General features: G+C 37.8%; 1 protein-coding gene across 2 annotated transcripts in view; it reads right to left on the reverse strand.

Annotated features, from left to right (window-relative positions):
* plecb (plectin b) overlaps window positions 1-22,438 on the reverse strand; it is a 128,432-nt gene that overhangs the window by 105,085 nt on the left and 909 nt on the right. For both annotated transcript variants that reach the window (XM_041988555.1, XM_041988554.1), the window contains exon 3: window positions 19,693-19,888. In XM_041988555.1, the coding sequence (XP_041844489.1) occupies window positions 19,693-19,882 (190 nt within the window). In that variant the 5' untranslated portion in view covers window positions 19,883-19,888. The remainder of the gene's footprint in view (window positions 1-19,692; window positions 19,889-22,438) is intronic.

Genomic DNA, 22,438 nt, shown 5'->3' on the forward strand with positions numbered 1-22,438 from the left:
AGAGCTATCAAAATAAAAAAAGACCCAGCATGTAAAAATCAACATATTGATCTAATGAAGACATGTGGACAAGCTGGAATGACAGCTACTTGTCTCTGGTAGTCATGCCACAGCTGAAAAGTAATGCAGTAGCTTGTTAACAAAAGATAGCTAAGCTAGATGACCATCGGTCCAACTGTGAAGAAAAAAAAAACCACTTTATATTTCACTATGTAAAATGAGATAACCACACACACAGTGGCACCAAAGACAGCGCGTCAGATAAGTAGTAAAATCTTCCTTCCTTATTGCTCAGCTGTGATATTTCAGAGAATAATAAGTCCTCTTTTTGTCAATTATGCCAATGCAGGGACTGGTCAATTTACCTATAACAAAAGATAGTCCCACAGCTCTCAGGCTGGCATACATACACACCTGGGAGCTATGTGTTGTATCTAGAGGGCCTCAGCAGTTACATAAGCAAATCATGTCTTTGCATGACTGTAAGTTGAAGATACCATGAGACAGCTTTCCAGTGTCCAGCTTTGAGTTGGAGCCTGTTGAGAAACCCATTGTCTAAATATTTTAAATGTGCTGCACCCTCACTTAGTTCTTTTTAAACCACATCACGTCATCTCCCACACTGGAAGCTACATTCACTGCAACATGACTTTTTTTACCCCCTATATAGGTCTTACAAGACATAAATGTGTTAGCTGAAAAAAGTGAAGTGGGTGGCCTCCATCTGTGTTTCAAGATAAAACCAGGTCACTTTGTGGACACTGTGGACAAGGACAGGTATTTAGGACGAAGTGGATACAGACTGCAAAGATAAAGATGAGTATCCAGGCAACCTGGACACATTATTTCCACTGGGTACCTTGAGAATGTTTGCAAACCAAATACTTGATATCAAGCATGAGTGTATATTAACACAACCTATTCAGTCACACTTTACGTCGCCATAATGACCTATATTTCATTCCACCACAGCACCTACAGTAAGAAGAAGGTAAAAAAAAAGCTACAAAATGTTTCAGATATATTCATAAGAAACATAAAATAGGAGATTATGAAGGAGTGACACAGCTCTCTCTCTGCCTGGATGTCATATGTGTGCCTTAATAAGGAGAGCAGGACCTTAGTGAAGCACAGACGTTGTCAAGGAAGGAACAAGAAGGAACGTGGAGCATAAACACCTGCCACAGAGTCAGCTCCTGCTTCCTATTACCCTCTGGCACACAAACAGCACTAAAATCACAAAGAGTTTACAGACATATACAAACACAAGCAGCAACGTTAAGACTTTTAATGTTGGTCCTGATGTAAAATAGATGAGCTGTTCATGTTTAACACATGTTGAAATATCAATCACTTGTTTAAACAACGCCCCTGCCAAAACCCATAAAAACTCTCCTCTCCTTTTGCCTTGATAACAGTCAAAAGGAAACACCACGTGTTAAAGACCAACTTGGCTGTCAATTTCCAACTGATAACAACCCAGGAATAGCCAATAAAAAGACCTGTAGAAGAAGCCATTGCAATGGAATTTTGTAACGGCTGTTTGCTTACAGGCGTCAAAGATCAATTTGGAGAATTGCAGATGTTAGAAATGTCACACTGCGCAGCATTTACAAAATATAGGCAGGGTTCACACAGACAGACCCACTGACGAAAAAAAAAAACCTGCTGATGTACAGAAAATAAGTGAGGGTGATTCAGCAATAGTCCAGACGCTAGATTTTCACAGTGAGAGAGGGAGGGGAAAAACGATAACTGGGGCAATATTTATAGAGAAGCTTTCCCCCTTCTTGAAGATCCGTTGAAGTGAAACAGACTGAAAGTGTGGCAAGAAAAACATCAAGTGAAATAAAAAAGTTAAGAAATATTAGGACATAAGGCAAGGCCAAACTTCAAAATGAAAGTACATGGAGGAAGATGCTGCTGACATCATCTGATAACAAGAAAGTGAATAGCAAAGGTGAATCTAGGGGTGTGTTGATGCATGACTTTTCTATGGATACAGACGCTATGTTCACTTGCCAGAATTACTCAGGTGTCCTTAACTTCTCCATCTTTCTTTGGCTCCCCCACACTATGAAAATTCCCATTTAAAGGAAAGTATATAAGACAACTCAGTTCAAAATTACTGTGCTGCAAACCTGGGGAGATAAAGGGACAAAACAAGATGAAACTGAAAAGAAAAGCACAAGCTCCCTGTATTAATGAATTTCACTGTTGCTCAGCAGCACCTGTTAATGTCTCTATTGTGGCTGGATGGAGGATAACAATCAGCAGAGCGCTCAGACTTCAGATAAACCCCTCTCTCATTGAGGTCAGAGGTCAGCACAGCGGCCCAGTTGTTACGGTCACATATCAAAGTGATGCATTCCTGTAAATCCACTGGACTTGGCAACGCACAGTCAGAGAGGCAGCGTGGAAGAGTGACAGCAAACATGTGCACCAATCAATAAAGCACTCAGTGGTCGAGAGATGCAGCAAGCGTGACTGCTGCTCTGTTCCACTGACAAATGCACATCCACACAGCAGCCGGCAGTCAAAAGCACAGCAAGGTACATTTGCAAACAATCACATGTTTGCACCTGTGCAAAGTCAACAACACCAAAAATAGACATATGGATTAGACCCTCCCCTACAAAACCACTAATGTAAACACATCTTTTGCATCATAAGATGCAGTCATGCTGCAGCTGTCATCACTTCAATGCAAGTGCAGGCTCCCACCTTTGTACTTCTCTCGGACGTTTTCATAGGCTTGAATGAAGTCCTGCTCTTCTGCGTTTGGAGGCAGGTATGCGGGTTCATACATGGCCATGCTGGTACTTCTCACCCCCTTCTTCCTCCTTCCTCTTCTCCTCCTTAGGTGAGCTGTTTCTTCTGTGTGTTTGGATGTGTGTGAGACAGCCTGTGCTGTCCTCTGCTCTCTCAGCTGTGTGTGAACCCTCCACAGCTCCCAACTTCATTCCACAGCCCAGCGCCACACCCCCACCACCCTTCTCTTCCATACCCTCCCATAGCCTGGCTTAGAAATACACATATAAATGTGAGGCCCCTCCTTTTAAAGATATACAGGCTGGAGAAGCAGACAGACACTCACAGCATACTGCCGGCCAAGCACAAATACAGCAGCAAGGAAAGCAAAGCAGCAGGCTGTCTGGTGACTTCGACTAGATTAGTCTGGTAGAGATCAATACTGGCTAAATCTTACAAAATCATTAGTTGCCATGCAAAAGATGTATTTGTGTTCATCAGGTTAGAAAAAAGATATAAAGCTGCCATCTATAGAGCTGAGACCCCATTAATTTACAGTAACATAATCTCTCCTTACAAAAAGAGGAAAGTTAAGAACCCAGTAGTTAAAGTGGCTTGACTATGCTAATTTCAGGCTAATTTATTTTAATATGTGAGTCCACAAGGACAGGAATAAATCCAGCATTTTTCACAAACCCCTTTTATATATTTTATACCGATCCCCTCAGATCAGGCTCTGTCAGAAACAAGAAGATGAGACTCTTCCACACTGAGCCCCGCCTCCCCCTGATGCAGGCTGCCTCTGATTGGTCAATTGCTAGGAGTAGTCCTTGGCGCACTGATTTCGTCATACCGGCAGAACTCATAAACAAACCAAAGTAACATAAATACTCACTCGTGGAAACTGAGTGTAGAGACAATCTGGAAAACTCAAACATTTGTTTACTTGTTGCTCACTTGTTTGAAGAGTATTCAACACTATAACATTACTACTATAACTGTTTAACTCATCATCATGGTCTCAGAGATAACAATATGAGTGACTGTTGTAACTGGTGAATCTTTGCACTGACTGGATCAACCTTGCACAGTTAAACTCCTCATCTTCACTACTAATCATTGCACTGGACTATATTATTCGCTGGCTATTCTCACTCTTACTGTGTATAGCTAAATACCTAATTGTATAAATCTTGTAAATATTGAAATTTTTATACTGTTTTTCATTTTTTTTTTTTTTTTTTTTGCTACCTTAAGAAGCACAACTGCTAAATGACTGTACCGCTGCAACACCTAAATTTCCCAGCTTGGGATGAATAAAGTACTTCTATTCTATTCTATTCTATTCTATTAGAAAGTTCAGAGAAGTCTAAATAGCATAATAAGGCCCCTTTAATAAAGATTATTGAAATGACAAGTGCTTAATGGTCTGAAAGGTAACAAAAGGAAACCAGAGTCATTTCTACGCAATTAAAGGTCTTTTTTCAATCTGGGCAACGTTAATGTCTCATCAATTAGGAGAACACTGAATATCAATGAGGTGCATGGCAAGAAACAAGGACAAAAAAAACATTGCTACCCATCTACACTTTTCCAACATGGACAGAAAGCTGCTGGAAACTATTAAGTAAATGGCTTAAGTCAGACTCGCTGAAACCTTTTACTTTTTGCTCTACTATTCCCCGGACAACAAACAACAGGTCAACGAAATCTAAATGAAGGAATCAAATTTTGAAGTAAAAAATAAAGAAATTTGACAAGGTAGGTCATGTCAGAGAGACAAAGACCCAGAGCACATAACTGTCTACCAAAACACGCTTACACAGGAATGAATGATAAAGTCAAAATCATGAGATAATCCTACACACAGGTTGCGAGAGGATTTGAGGCGAGCAGCTGGAAAAACCATCCAACATCCCAAAGTTGACGCTCACACACTTCAACATGCACAAATACTGATATGTAATTATGGATCATTTCCCCAAGGAATAAATGACCCAGTAAAATATCTTTGCCTCATTAGTTTAATTAGGTTGTTCTTATGCACTTTTGGAAGTTATATATAGAAAATTCTAGAAAAGAAACCACTAACTATAGTTATATCAGCTATATCATTCAATCATATTAAAATCCAGTAGTTCAGTCACAGCCACGTACTTAAAATAACATAATGGCATGTTTTGCCCAGAAACCGATGAGGCTGGACTAGTTTACATTTATTAATTTCTTTAAATGAGAAAAGGCCTAATCCTCCATCTTTCCAAATCAGAATCAGAACACTTTATTGATCCCAGAGGAAATTGTGTGCACACAGTTGCCCCATACCAAATAAAGAAAGGATAAGATAAAGATAAAAATCTCAATAAGAAAAAATGTAGTGCAAAGTGCAAATGTATAACAGTGGATGTTGTTGCTATATGGAGGAGTTGTACGGTTTGATGGCCACAGGCAGGAATGATTTCCTGTGTCGATCAGTGGAGCTTTTACAGTAGGTGTCATCAGTCTCTCACTGAATGTGCTCCTGTGACTGATCAGCAGGTTGTGAAGTGGGTGGGAGGTATTGTTCAGTATTTTCTTTATTATGGACAACATTCTCCTCTCCAACACCCCCGTCCGAGAGTCCAGCTTCATCCCCACAACGTTACCAGCTTTGCGGATCAGTTTGTTCAGTTTGTTTGTATCTGTAACCCTCAGCCTGCTGCCCCAGCATGCATCTTTCATTATTCATATTAATAATGTGAGACATTACATGTAATTTTTCCTTACCTTAGTCACATCTGAAAAGACAGAAATAACTACAGGGAATAATCTTATGACAAAGAGTATGTCCCCCTATTTGTGCTGCAGAAACCGTCCAGCTGGTAGCTGTTCAGTCTCTGAGAAAGTTGACGCCTGCAATGCAATGAATACATTCAAAGGAAGTCGCAGAGCAGACATGCCCTTGACATCGACCGGGGACCTCGGCGGTTGTGGCAGCCGCTGAATATTCAACAAATGTCCTGATCGGCCGTTGCAGTGACAGTCCAAACAAAAATAAATCACAGTTTAAAAAGAAAATCTACCAATCAGCTAAATGTTGAGACTTCACAGGGCACTTTAATTAAATTTAGCTGCTGATTGACCAGGGCTTTGATTAATACCAATTGAGTTAGTAGCATTAAAGATAATTAATAAAAGCAATGATGGTAGTGACAACATGAAGTCAACTAACAGAGACATCCAGAGAATAAATGGTCCTACTGGAAGCTTGAAAGACAACTTGTTGAGATGATTTATAACAGAATGCCTCTTAAAAATAATGAGGAAAGTGAGGACGAGATCACCCCTGCACTCTTTCCAAACTGTTTTGCGTAGGAGTCTGTTGTAGCACAATAGAAAGAATTTGATGTAGGAAAAGGAAAATCCCTGCAGCCCAACCATCAGACATTTCTTTGGCCAAAGCCAAAGTGACATCAGCCAGGAGACTTTCCTAAGAGGAAACACGATAAGTCCAGTCCAAATCCCTGCAGTTACTGTGGCTGCTGCAGAAATGTGTGTGCATCTATATCTTTAAGTTTAATTCAGAGTCTGACGGAGGAACATAAGAGACAGTTTTCTACATATTGTTTGCCTATTAAGTTCTATGAAAGTTAATGATTATATTACAATTTTGTAAGACACTTCTTTAGATGCCCATCTTGCCCACATTAATTGTATTTTCCACTCTACCCATCTCTTTATATGATTAGTAAAATTAAAATTGGTTTAAAGATGTGGACCATACGCGTGAATCAATTCAGAAAGTCTTGAGAAATCGTTGCACTTACAGGGCAAGGCTGAAAACCAAACACTGAATGTTTTTCATCTTCTCGCAACATTTAAAAAAGTAGACAGGAATCTGTAGTGGAAATTACTGCATAGGCTCAGAAACATGAAACACCCAACCTGTCACCCACCGAAGACATTTGGAGGACTATGAAAGAGATAACACACCTAAAGAGGTCCTGATCCGTGACATCAAACACAAGTAGGCAAACATTTTGTTTCAAAGCCGCAGCTTCAGCTCCATCCCGCTTAAAGGGTGTTAAAGACGAGGTGATGCATTTTGGTCATTTTGTAGTATTTCCATTAATTATAGGGTTTAATTCATGTGCAAGCCATTGCAATGTGTTTTTATTTATCATTTGCACAGATATCAAACTTTTTTGGAAATGTAGCATCAAATCTATGACAGCATTAGGTATAATGTTCATTCTCCAGAGAGTGGCCACTGACATAATGTACTTGGCACAGAGAAGAAGCCAGTAACCAAGTTATGTGTGTGACATCAATACTTCACTGCTTGAAAGTGGGAAATGAGTGCCAACTGTATGGAGGGTTTCAAAGGAAACCCTTAACACATCACTCTCTATAAACAGTCCCTGACACTGGAACCTGCTAACTCATTTTCACGCACGCACTTTGTGGTGACGCTTAGAAGATACTAAAATGTCCCACTGGGAACTTGCTGGGCCATTCTGGCCTTCTCACCTCTCACATCAAACAGGAAATATCACATCTCAGATCTTATTATTGTATTTTATTGTTGTGTTCTTGAATTGTTTTTATTTTTTAAAGCATGATGAGTTGCTCTTCTGTGCTTGACAAATTGCTATATAAATAAAGCTGAGATACAAAATCAGGATCCTTGACACAGGCTTTATTTAGTTAGGCTGCAACATTTAATAGCCAAACCTGATCATAATGAGTTAAATAAAATCTGATGATGAAGGATGTAATAAAGGCAAGTGTATGGCTCATTTAAGAATACTCAACAGGTGTGTGCAGGGGTCTCTGACTCTCACGTTTTTCAGCTAACACCAAAGCTTTCCACATTAGAGAATCTAAAAGTGTGTCTGCATGCTTCAATGTGTGAACCGCTTAACATGTGCATGTGCACATTGGTGTCACACAAATTGTTTATGTGTACATTCAGACTGTATTTCATGTTTTGTCCCAGGCAACAAAGTCTAATTAAAAGTTAAATTCAGCACTAACTTCAAATAAGAAAATGTTATCTTATTCCTGTACAATACAGATGTAGGATCTAGGATGTATCTGCCCCTATAAGGTTAATAATGTAATGACTTTGTATTAACATCCCAGAATGGTTTTTATAGTGTTTTCTTCCTTGCACATTGGGCCTAAAATACAGCATATAATATAACATTTTAAGTTGTCATCTATGAATCTGTAATTTATCTAAACTATATTCTACAAGTGACTGTCAATTATTTATTTACAATAAATACAATTTATTAGCAATAAACAGGTTTATTTAGCAACAATAAAACTATTTTCTACATTTTCCAGAAGTGAAAGAAGCTCCACACCTGCCCAGTAAAGTTTAAAGATACACTGTTAACACCATATTTGGTTCAGCAAATATATGTCCGGTCTTCACCAGTCACTGCACATCTTCCCTGCTCTATTATCGAGGCAAGTACTGGAGCACAGCTCAAAGCAGCAGATGTATAAATAAAAAAATAACTGAACCAGAAGATTACATGCACCAGATCACACACAAGCAGGTCTGAATTCTGACCAACAGCTAAACTGATAGAGTGAAAGCTCATATTAAACTTCTGCTCCTACAGAGCTTATCCTCTGTTATATGTCAAAATATCCTAATTATTTTGTTAGTCTTTCTTTATATATTCATTTAGTATATTCCTTCCAATGTTTTAGCTTTAATTTATATATGCTTTATAGCAATACAAAGGCATTAGATATTCACTATTATTATTATTATTATTGTTGTTGTTGTTGTTATTATTATTATTGTTGTTGTTGTTGTTGTATGTGCTAATGCAAATATGCTGAAGTTCCTTAAGCATAAAGGTAATATTCTCAAGTATGTATACAAAGGTACTGGTCCTATTTTAACCAGTAGGAAGCATCTAGTCTTCTCTGCAGGCTCTTATTGTTACAAGCAATCAGTCAGTGACCTTTCTTCTTTTTTCCTCTAACTGGCACCATGTCTGTGTGTTCAGCTGAACACCACTAGTAAGGATGATAGACACATTTCTCATAAAGTGCAATCAGGTTGCAATATTGCTGTGATGAAAGTAAAACAAAGTTAGACAAAAAAAGGCCAGGCTCCCTCTTCTGGTGGAGATCAATATTGAGGATGCACCACACTGGCCAGCTTTTCTGCTACTGCTCCTGCTTGTTTGGATCTTTGCAGTCCCATCACACTATTTTCTACAGCTCATTTGCAGAACTTAAAATTGATGATGGGTGTCATGAGGAAATGAGGAAAGATGCAAAGGTCAAGACTGTAAAACTGAAGAAATGAAGCTGCTCTGTCTGAAAGGCCTCCTAAATTGGCATAAAACATATAAATAAGACAGATTCCTGTAACATCAGGAACACAATGCATACAGTATGTAGTCAATGCTATTTGAGACGGGCGTGGGAAATGAGACACATTTTCCAGAAACAGTGATGACTTCTCAGGATGAAACAACCCTTTTACCAGAAAGTGCCACCTGCTGGGCAAATGGGTAATTACTGCATCTATGGCAGCAGAAATGTGTTTGCTCATCAGCAGGATGAAAGATGACTTTTAATAAGCTATTATAGTGCTTGTGAAATTGCAGCTGATGGATAAAATAAGCACTGTCCTGTGTAACTCACATTACAATCATAATTCTCAAACCTGAGGCACATGATTAGAAACACAGACTTTATCAACAATGCACAACAGCAAAGCACATTAAAAATGTTAATCAGCTTTAATTCCCCCAATAAATATGTTTTAGTGTACGATTCCAACTGCTGCAGATGTGGGAGATTACTGGTCTTTATGATGATGATGATGATGATGATGATGATGATGATGATGATGATGATGATGATGACGATGATGTATATGTTTAAAGGCTTGTCCTTTCTGTGATGCTATGTGATCATTCCCTTTACATGTTATGTAAGATGTACATAGTACTGATGAGGTAGACATGTTCATCAGCAACACAGTGTGAGAGGAAGAGGGTGTGTGCAGCTTTATCTCAGTATCAGATCATAGGCTTTCCATCATGAATTATAGAGCAGGGACTCAGTGGGGCTGGCTGAGGTGTAAGTACAGCTAGGACTTGGAAAGCCAGAAAATGTCACCTTTAGCAAATGCATTTCCATTTGTATCAACAAAACTGATCAGCTTAAAATAACAACGAATAACATTTCACAATCTTTTACAGCAGTATTTAAAATATTCATATAAATTTGGATACATTGATTGTGGGTAATGTTGATTATTTTTATTTCTGTTTTACTGGAGAACACAGCTTCAATCAACTGTTTATCATGAATCAATAATACTGTAAAGGTACTGTGTGGTATGACCGGATAGTAAAGTGTACTTCTATTAAATGAACTATGAAGTTGGCACATGAAGCAATCATAATCTAACTATACTGACTTTAACATAAACACACCCTATTTTCTAAATGTAATAATGGCAAAAATGAGTAACATTAATATTCAAAGAGAATAGTCTTTCTTCTTCCCAACAGTCTAAGCTGAACAAAGCCTGGAAGACATGCAGTTATTATTTTGATTTATTGATACAGAAACTCACATCTAGGACACGTTAAGTCAAGCAGTAAAGCAAATATACCGCTATGTTTGTATCAGTCTGAATGAAAATATTAATAGATGTCACATGTGCTTGATATTTTAATGACCTCACAATGGATGCAATCATAAATTCTCACATCCTGAGACACATAGGAATTTTACAGAAAACATCATCAATGGACTCTGACACTTTAGTTGTCACTGCTGTGAAAATGTTTTTCTTAAGTTACTCTTTGTCACTTTTATTGTACTGCATGTCAAAGGTGGCAGCGCAGAGTCTGACCTTAAGTTAGTCCGAACAAAGAACCAGGCACTGAGAAAGAGTTTCTTGCACGCATAAAAGATGCTATACATTCTTCAGCCTTGCATCAAAGATGACCTTTTGGCTTCTTCTTGTCATCCTGTACTGACTCTAATGCCATAGCGTGAACAGTAAATCCTCTCTATGTCCCACCAGACAACTGACTGACATAAAACTTTTAAATATGTCAGTCAACAGCAATAAATATGTTGAAGCAACACAAGAAAACAATTCACTTACCAGTAAATAATAGCAATACAGAAAACTAAATGTTAAAATAATATAAAGCATGAATGCTGAATTTAATAGTTCCAGTTTACAATGAATTTCTATATAAAAAAATAAAACATAAAAATAAAAAAAACACAGGATATGTGATAAGTATATATCTTTTATGTTTCCCAAAAGAGTTTCTTCATTCCTTATCACAGCATCCTTATTTCCCTACTAAGTTTTCTGATCTAAAGGTAGTTAAAGGCCCTGTGTAAAGTTCTTGAGGCTTATTCCCACAGGAAATCAGATAAGTATCTAAGCTGCTTCTATATGTAATTACAAAATCATTTAAGAGCTTCATCATTGACTGTAGCTTCCTTTAGAGACAATGGACAAGACACAAAAGTATACACCAATCCCATATGATCTTAGCTCCCCTCAAGTATATAACCACAGCTGCCAACTAGTACCCATCTGCCAGCTGAAGTCTCACAACAAGAAGGCTTCTGACCTGAACCTTGACCAGGATCTTTCTCTGTGGAGTTTGCATGTTCTCCCCTTGTTTGTGTGGGCTTCTTCCCACAGTCCAAAACATTAGTTTAAACAAGTTTAAACTTAAGTTAGTATAATAAGTGGATCTAAATTGGCTGTAGATGTAATTGTAAAGGAGCATGTTGTCTGTTCCTATATTAGCGCTTTGATGAAATGCAGCTTGTGTCTCAGCCAGTGCCTGGTCGAGCACCCCTCTAATCCTAGCTGACGGTAACCATACTGAATGGATAGTGTTCATGCTTAGCTTGACTGCTTTTTAGCAGCTTTTAATTACATATAGAACTGAATCAACAGCCAGACTAGGGATTCATCAGAATATCTGGTTATTAATCTGGTGATTGCTATCCTTTAATAAATCTATCTTATCGTGTCATCTGTCTGAAGTTTAGATTTAGATTTTTGTCTCTGCTTCTGTCAAATATTGTCCCAGTTTAATTATGTTTTCAGCCACTAAGTGTAGATTAAAAATCACTAGTTTTCTCTTTTTTTTTTTTTCTTTTTCTTAAATATCTGAAAATAAATCTGAAAATATATCAGAACCAACCTGAAATCTCCAGAGGAAATGGTAAAAGCCATCCCCTTTCATAGAGTTCACCAACTAGGGGAAAAAAAACAGAGGGCAGACCCAGGCCGATAGTAGCTAAATTCATTCTCCATAAAGAAAAAGAGGATTTCGTGACCATAACACAGCCATTCCCTGGCTCTACTGACCTCAGATATGCATTTTTTCTAGCTGCCAGCTCACAAAAACCACGTAACACTAATACTAAGCTGCACAGTACATTTAGTAATACCTGCATATATAACCCAACACTCACATTTATTAATTCAAGTACATTTAATAACATTCAACAGAGGCACACATTACGCATACATATTCATACACACACACACACACATACATCAACAAGAAGCATCCAACACTCACCTTTTCACCACAAGCATGACCATACTTAGATTTATCACGTGGAATGTGCACGGAGCTGGGACCAGAGAGAAGAGACTAAAAGTTTTTAATAGATTAAATGATCTGCAGGCAGACATTGTGTTCTTACAGGAGATTCATATGACAAAAACATCAGTGAATGCCCTCTCTACAACACAGTTTCCTCATGTTTACTCAGCCTGTTATAACTCCAGACAGAGAGGGGTAGCCATTTGATAAATAAAAAAGTAACATTCACAGTAATCCACGTAATCACAGATCCAGAAGGGAGATTCATCATAGTTAAATTATCTATTCAAAATATGAAGTTATGCTTAGTTAACTTATATGGCCCAAATGTTGATGATCCCTCCTTCTTTACATCACTTTCTGAACACAGTGCACACTAATCACAAGAGGGGATTTTAACATGGTTCTGGGCTCAGCTGATTTAATAACACTGTAAACCATCGAAACTGGCAATCCACAAACACTATTAAACAATATATGGAGGATTTTGGACTTTGCGATATATGGCGGTCTTATCACCCTAATATCAGAGAGTACACCTTCTTTTCCTCAGTTCAACATTCATACTCTGGGCTAGATTATTTTCTGGTTAGCAGCTCTTTGGTGAGTGAGATTTCAGAGACCCAGATTCACCCCATCACTATCAGCGACCATGCACCAGTTTCCTTCACTTTTGAGGAACACGAGAATCACACCATTGGCAAAAAGCTGGAGATTTAATACAGCATTGCTTAAAGATCCCAGCTTTATCAGCTACTTCACAAAAGAATGGGCTATATACTTAGAAAACAATGACAAACCAGGAGTCTCAGCATGTGTTCTGTGGGAAGCAGGGAAGGCGGTAATGCGAGGCAAAATTATCTCTTTTGCGTCACATAAAAAAGAAAGAAAAGTAAAAAAATATTAGAATTAGAACAAAGAATTAAATCATTAGAGGATGCCTACAGTGCTTCACCAGATTAACCAACGATGAACCAAATAAGGATGGCTAGACTTGAATTAAATTAAATAATTAACAAGAGAACAGAATTTCTGGTGCTAAAATTACGCTTGGAGACATTTGAACACAGTAATAAATCTGGAAGATTTTAGCTAATCAGTTAAAAATAAAGAAGAAAAAAACCATATCAGCTGTTAACGATTCAGTAGGTAATATTACGCATGAGCCAGATGCAATAAACAACATCTTTAGAGATTTCTATAAAACTCTGTATACACGCAATACATCAGACAACAATATCCATAATTTTCTTAACAATATATATCTTCCAGGTTTACAGCAGGAACAAGTCACGGCCTTAGATTCCCCCCTCACAGTGCAGGAGCTACATGAAACCCTTAAACATATGCCCTGTAAAAAAATCTAGGTCCGGATGGCTTCCCAGCAGAGTTCTATAAAGAATTCTGGTCAACAATGGCCCCTACATTTTTCAAAATGGTGACACAAATAAAAGAAAATGGATACTTAGACCCAAACATAAACTCTGCCACCATTACTGTACTATTAAAACCAGGTAAAGACCCCACGATACCATCTAGCTACAGACCCATATCACTGATAAATGCAGACCTTAAAATAATCTGCAAAGCATTAGCTGGAAAGTTAGAGAAAGTAACTCCTCTCATTATCAAACAGGCTTTATAAAGGGCAGATATTCCTCTGTTAACATGCGGTGACTAATTAATATAATAGATTATTCTACCATCAATAATCTGGAAACAATAATAGTTTCTTTAGATGCAGAGAAAGCTTTTGATTGTGTTAACTGGAAGATTTGGCTTTGGACCAGCTTTCATTAACTGGATTAAAATCTTATACAGTTCTCCTAATGCGAGTGTTAGAACAAATGATCAAACCTCTCCAAGTTTTAATTTACAAAGGGACACCAGACAAGGTTGTCCACTATCCCCCTCACTTTTTGCTATATTTATTGAACCGTTAGCTGCTGCAATTAGACAAAATCAAGTTATTAAAGGCATTCAGTCCAAAAATATATTTCAGTCTTTATGCTGATGACGTTTTACTATTCCTCCAGAACTCACAAACCCCTCTATCTGAAACAATCTCACTAATTAATAAATTCTCATCACTCTCGGATTACTCTGTTAACTGGTTTAAGAGTACAGTTCTACCCATCAACTGTAGCTTTCAGAATCTACCCAACATCACCTTACAATCAGGTAGCATTAGTTACCTGGGTGTAAATTCCCTTCAGGCTCTCAGAACTAACAAAACTTAATCACATTCACCTTCTTAAGACTACAGAAGATGATCTTGCTCGCTAGAAATCTCTACCCATTTCACTCATGGGGAGAGTTGCCACTATAAAAATGATGGTTCTACCCAAAATTAACTATTTGTTTTCTATGATTCCTACGAACCCCCCCCCCTTCACCTGGTTTAAATCACTAGAATCACACATCTCCCAATTTCTCTGGAAAAATAATCCTCCCTGGATCAGTTTAAAAACTTTACAGAAGCCAAAAGATAGGGGCGGATTAGACCTGCCTAACTTTGAACATTACTTCCTAGACAATAGGTTGCAATATGTTCTAAAATGGCTCAAATCTAGTTCACTAGATTACCTGTGGATAGATGAAGAACAAAAATTATGTGGCAATTTAGAAATTTCTAATCTTCCTTTTTTCAGCTTAAGTATAAAAAAGCTAAAGTGCTGTCCACATCAGCACTTCTCTTACAGCCTGGTGGGAACTTCTCAAAAAAACCAACTCCTTAATAATACCATGTAAACTCACATCCATCTGGAACAATCCTGATATTCTACTAAACAAACTTTAATCAATGGATTAACAAAGGAATTAAATACTTTTAACATATTATCCATAACAGAAACATTTTATCTTTTAATAAACTCTCATCACAATATGGGATTAACAGCAACAGATTTTTAGAATATCAACAACTCAGAACCATAATACACACAAAATTCCCCCTTCACCGAACAGACCTGGAACTTCCTCCAATGGTAGCAGATTTTATGAACCTCTGTACCCCAAAATTACTTTAAAAATACACAGATTAATGTTAAAGATAGATGATTCAAATTCCCTACCTACTTCAAAATGGGAGATACATTTATCCATCAATCCTTGTCAACCATTTTGGCTACAAATATGTCTTCATGCTTTTAATATGACAGACAGCCCAAATTTACTCAAACTCATACAATACAAAGTCCTCCATAGAACGCATTACACAGGACAAAGGATGTTCAAGATGGGTCTTAATCACTGATATATCTGCACACAGTGCACATGTAACACAGCAGATGATTACCTACATGCTTTATGGCTTTGTGCACCTGTCCAAAAGTTCTGGAACAAGGTTTGTGAGGATTTATCAACATGGGTTAGATGTAACATTCCTGCATGTCCAAAACATTGTTTACTGGGTGACCTAAGTGATATCAATATAGACACTAACAAAGCACACATGGTCCTCACAGCCTTATGTATCACAAAGAAAACTATTTTAGCGAACTGAAAGTCTAAAAACAATCTAAATATTAACCAGTACAGAAATCCCCTGTTGGATCACATCAGTCTACATGTGGTTTTGCCTAGGGCGGTTGGGCCCCGTCGGGTTCCTGGGTGGGGCTCTGCTGGGGGAATGGGTAGCCTTTGGGCCTGTGGGGTGCCTGCCCTCCGTGCAGCCAGCACCGCTGGACCTGCTCACCATCGCCTTGTGCTGCCCGGTGCCCCTGCCTCGTCGCGCCGGGGGGCTCCGGTCTGGGGGCCCCTCTGTTCTGGTCTGAGTGGACCACCACTCTGTCTGCTTTGGCCGTTCTGGGCTTGGTGCTCTGTGGACCTGCTGGGCCTTTGGGGCTTCGGGCTCCCTCCATCCCCTGCTGATGCTTTGGGGTGCAGCGTGATCACGGCCCCCTTGCAAGCACACATTTCTTCCTTGTTTTTGGCCACACACGCACATTCACACGTGCATGCTCACAAACGTGCTCACTTCTGACTAGATGTTGCTGATGTTTGTGTGTTGGTACGTTTCTCTGCAGGTACGTTTGATGACTACTGTACTTTTTTCATATCATCATTATCCTATTTTTCTTTATGTATCATGTAGTACTGCGGTAGTTTATATTGTTTTTTTGTGGTGTGTTTTAGGCAGCCTAGACAACTGTTATTTCCACATTTTAATCCTGTCCTTTTTGCCCTTTTTTTCCCTCTTCCTCTATCTCCCTGTCAGGTTCGGCACTGACATATAAAGACTAAAGAAAATAAGATTACAATAAAAATAATAAAAATATCAAGGGCAGCCATGTATATAATATGTCTCCCTTGGTAGAGCAAATCTGCCAAGCAAAATATGGCATACAGACCACCGTTCTGTATGTTAGGATGCTGGACAGGACAGGGTTAACAAAATTAAAAAATAAATAAATAAATCTGAATTCTAAAAGTATAATAAAGTTTACATTTGTACTGATTAGCTAAGATAATGTTTCTCTTCCAACGATATTATTTGCCATTTTACCTCACCAGTATTCGAAAGTTAGATCTAACAAAAGGCAAATTTAGGCAAGCGCATCAGAAATCAGAGCGATGACAATACAACGGCAGCAGATTTTTAGACAAGGAATAATTTGAAAATCTGCAGCATTAATTTATTTTTGTTTCCATATCAACATTTAGAGAACATTTAATGGATCCGAAGTTTGTCTGACTTTATTTGCAATCCATCGATTACTACAGAGCTCGTTCAGCCAGACTGAAGAGTACCAACTGGAAAAGGTGAACATAGGCCACTTCTAATACCCCTCTAGCAAACTAATCTACATACACTCGGGGATTCTGCAGTAGCTAGATTGTCAGTCAGCAGAGGCCACAACAAAAGCTCAACCTCACCCACGAGTGCTGATACAGCTGGACCTGGCCCTCTGACGGACAGAGAAAGAAAAGAACAGGATGTAGATGCAAGCCTTCTGTAGACGCTAAAGTTATCAAAACTTCCTCCTAACCAGGAGCAAAGTGTTCCAAAACAAACTCAATCAAAGGAGATGTGCTAAAACAGACACACTGCTGAAAACAGACATTTTTTTCAACAAAGAGACATTATAAAAAGTATGATACACTACATTTCTGTGCTACAAAAACACAATTCAGGCATGTTTTACAATCTGCCTCAATAACAATGAACTCAATGTTATTTTTTTTTATCTATGGAACTTCTCTCCAATAATGAGACTAATACAATAAAATGAGATAAAACAATCTCAAATTTAGGTTTGAATTAAATTTATGTTGATCTCGTTGATAAGCACAACACATTTCCAGTTTATCCATCAACAGAGCCAGCGAGCACTCAGCACACTCCAGGCCACAAGGTGGCCGTAACTAACCTCTAAGCTGGTTGCTTACCACCAAGAAAACTCAAAAAGAGGAAAAATAAAAGAAAAAATAAAAGAATGAAACAAAGGAGTGAATTAGTAAAATGTAAGAGAGCCATGAAAGCAGGGCTGAGACTGAAACTGAACTCACGTTATCTTCCTAAACTGTTAAAGTAATTGACAAACAAGGCCCCACTAGATCAGTAATATAGAAGAAGTTTTTATTCAGTATAAATGGAAATAATAGAGTAATACGACGTGCAAACGTTGCCATTGGTTCAACGTCAAACAGAAAAACATCATCTTATAACCACAGCTGTTTCATATTTCATAGCAAAAGACATGATGCTTTAAGCGGTCATTATAAGTACTTTTGAAATTGACATAAAAAATCTAGATCAAGATTAATCAACATAGAAAATAATATTTTAATAAAAAAATTTTTGCCATATCACTCAGTCCTGAATACAAGCCATGTATTTATGTATATGTAAAATAAATATGTATATTTACTTTTAAAGTATTTGAAGTGGCACTGGTAATTGCATATAAGAATCATGGCATGATATCATGGTCCAGCAATGTCTTTGATTTACTGTTGCAGTCTGTATTAGATGAGGTCTTCTCTGACTGTGTACTATAAAGCTCTCACATCAGCCTCAAGCAATAAACACATCTCAGAGTTGGTGCTGCTTCCCAACAGTCTAAATAAATTATGCATTTCTACTATCCCACAAATGATTTGGACATGATCCCAGCCAAATGTTTCAGCAAAAAAGAAAAAAAAGAAAAAAAAGGAAAAGAAAAAGAAAAACATCATATCTGGAAAACTATTGTCTTTCCATTATGGATAGTGTGTATATCCTGTTCAGCTAAGACAAAAAAAAACATTATTAGTCCATAGGGGGGAAAGCTATCTGGTGTCCTTGTATGTTGCATTACAGTCTACAAGGTTAATTGTTCCTCATTGACCTGACATTTAAAACTGGAGACGAAAACGTAATACAGCAACAAGAACAGCATCACATCCCACCGACGCAAGAACAATGACTAAAAGTCTTCCCATCTAAACTACCGCAGGGTTCAAGTTCAGGGTCACAGCTCTGTATACATTTTAGTATTTCACAATTTCACAGTACTGATATTAATGTTCACTGACACTTAAATCAAGTAGCCAATATCTGAACCTATAAAACATATAAAGCTACGCTCTACCTGACAACATTTAATTATTTCATTTGCCATGAAATAGCCAGAAAGCACACGTTACATTCACATTAACCTACTGAGAGCAGAACCTTCATTTATGTCATTAATAACATCTTTGGTCACTTCATTTTAAAACTGTTGCTGTGAAAAATGCCTGTGGCTCTGACAAAATAAATTATATTTCGGTTTCTTTTATAAATAAAAAATGTACCATAATGAATAGTTCTTTTTTCATTCTTTGCTAGACATGAGAGTTTCTGCAGCAGCACACAAGATGTACTTGTCCATGTCTGAAAAAAAGACTAACACATGTAACAATGGTTAAACTAAGCCATCGAAGCTTTAGAGGCAAAACCAGAATAAAATTATTGGTTTTTTTAATCAAATGTGTATTATCATAAAAATCTTTAACAGTCTGTGAAATTATAACCAGAATTTTCCTTATTTTAGGGTCTCTTATAATTTAGCTAGCGAGCTTGCTATACAACTATTTGTAGGCTAGCTAGCTCAGCTGTGTTTTATCTCTTTAATAATTCTGAATGTTATAGTAAAACAGTCATGAGGAAAACTACTTTCAGAAGTAGTAAACAACAAAAGTACAAACAACAAAAAGCTAAACAAAATAAATAGTAAAGAGACATAACTAGCAAGCTAGCTGTTAGCTCACTAGCAACAGTATCTTGAGCTATTTGTGTGAATTATTCCTTTTTAATGTATTTTGTTATGTGCCATGCAATTGTTTTTCATCCTACCTGCAATGCGAATTACAGCCCTCTCTGCTGGATCCAGAACCTCCCCTGAAGCTGATTTAGAGCGTTTAACCCTCTGGTGTTTGGACAGGTTCCAGGGCAGGGTGTCTCCAGGACAGGGGGCGCCGCTCTTCTCTTCACAGCTTTCCTCCAAAGGGGTTCGCTCTCTGCGTTTGTCTTTCCGGGACGTCATTGCCAACTGAAGGGAGAGATAAAAAGACTAGCTTAAGACTAATAACACAAATAGCACTTCATGCACACATATTAAACTGTCCTGTGTCATAGCAGAAAAAGCTCAGGTGTATTAACGATGGTTGCATCCAGTAGAGAATAGGTATGACTGTTTCACATGTTAGTTCACTATTAAGGTTTACTGCCACCCTAATAGGAACATAGCCATCGTTATCATTTATTACACCTGTGCTTTTCGTGCATGTGAAAAACACCATAAAGAAGAATTTTATATTTGACATTAATAACCATCCCTTTAAATTTAATGATGGGCATAATTATGTATATAAAAATGGATACAGCAATCACTGTATTGCCATTTTCAAGTCTCCTGTTCAGCATTTTGGCTGTTACTGTCTTAAAAACTATACTAGATGTTACTAGATAGCAGTGGATCTGGTTGAAAACCAAAGAAACTATTAGGCTGCAGCTTGTTAATGACACACTTGTTACATGGCACTTCCTGCTTTATTATTTATATTTCTCTAAATGGTAACATAATCATGCTCTGTTCAAGACAGCGTCAAAGAAATGGCTGCAGTAGACTTATTAGTAAGTAAGTAAGATCACTTTTTTGTGGACGTGTTTACATTCAGGGTCTTTTTTTTTTTGTTGTTGTTGGTTTTTTTTTGCAATCCATCCCCTGCAGGTCATCGCATAAAATGCTGATTTAAAGCACTTCTGCATTGGCTTGATTGTTCATTGGGAGGCTAATCCTTGTGTTCCCACTGGCAACTCTAAGCAACGTTTCAGTTTGAAGCAAACACCAGTCGGTGTGCTTCAGAAGAGTCAGAGAAGAGTCTCAGTACTCTGCTCTGAAATGCTGCACTAAAAGATGGAACAAAATCTTATCACAGCTGCAGCAAACTTGTGTCTCATAGAAACAGCTGAGTCCATCTTTTACATCACAAACTTCCCATTAATTTTCAACAAGTTGAGTCTTAATGACGTGTATTCTGGTAGGCTGTATTTAAGTTTACTTTTTGTAATGCCATCCGTGAAAGATTTAAGGGCATTAGATCTAAAGGTCACATAAGTAAAAATAAGAGAAACTTTCCCTTTTCTGCTCTTCAGACACTAGACAGACAATCAACAACTTTAACTTTTCCACCCATGTATCTAGCTAATCATTAAACCACTAACAGTTTAAAAAGTCCCATCCAAGGTAAACATTTTTCTTCAGTGTGCTGCAAGTGACCACAGTCTTCAAATTTGTAACTCCCGTTAAGATGCACGTCAAGATAAAATTCAAAACACTTTACATTAGAGTGCAATAAAATGCAAAAATGCAGGATTAGACACATAACACGCTGTGTGAAATATTATCAGTGATGTGTGGAGATGAATGCAGGCTGAAGCTACATGACCATGATAACAGAAGCATTATGCACCTTCCCTGGCTCATGCAAAAAAGACATTTAAGTTGATGTCAGCTCTACAACCCCATATGGACATATCATATTATAATTAAGAAGTGTTAAAACTGTTATTTAAAAATGTATATATATATACCAACGTCCTTAACTAGAAAGGTTTAAGCTTTTCATTCAACTCTTTGCTGTGGGTTTATTTTGGCCTATTTGCTCAGACTCAGACCTTTGACTTAGAGTTAAATATTTACCTGTGAAGTGCAGCATCAGTTCTAAGCAGCAAAAGAATGTAAAATAATCTGTTATAATACCTGAATCCATCCTAATTTCCTTCTACATTTTTTAAGAAGTGAAAGTGCAGAGGGCAAATAAATAATCAAAGAAAGCACCTGATCTTCAATATAGTATGAATGCAACTTGTTACAATAAAGAAAAAGCACTGAAGCGGAAGATGAGCTATGACAGGGTAATAAAGACACCATGTTTACGGTTTCTTAAGGAACATACAAGATACACAGCTGAAAGAGACTTCAGTCATTGCACAGAGGTTCATCATCTGCCGTCCTAAACACTGTCTTTATAAACTCTAAACAAAAATGAAGTTTCCTGAGGCGATGCATCCTGTCTCTTCCTGTCACATCACAACATGTATAACTTCATTTTCTGTCAGCGATTCATGAATCTATGCGGAAGCAGGCTTTACATTACTGAAAATCAACTTGGCACATGCTGCGTGTTTATAACTGAACGATCAGAGTAAAGTGATACTTCTGTGGCTGATGTTATGCCAGAGACACACCCACTGCAAGAGATAACCATGAGCTAAGACCTGCAGCCAGCCAGAAGGAGACAGTTACATGCCTCATTCTTGTCACACTGATCTGAGTCCAGAGTTCACTCCTCAGTTAAGTTATTATTGTGTAAATGTACATTTCTAAAAGTCCTGTTGGCTTTCTGATCATGACATTGTCATCACAAACCACGCCGTAGCAACCAGGCTGTCAGAGAGAAATGAACTGCAAATCATTTCATTATAAATGTGTTAATTAATCAGTTTGTTTCTGAGTAAACACAGTTAATCATGCCTCTGGAGCAGAAGTTACTGACTTTTTCTTTTATATCTACTGATAAAAAAAAATGATCCTCAG

Source organism: Melanotaenia boesemani, chromosome 6 (genome assembly GCF_017639745.1).
Source record: "Melanotaenia boesemani isolate fMelBoe1 chromosome 6, fMelBoe1.pri, whole genome shotgun sequence".
Taxonomy (NCBI): Eukaryota; Metazoa; Chordata; class Actinopteri; order Atheriniformes; family Melanotaeniidae; genus Melanotaenia; species Melanotaenia boesemani.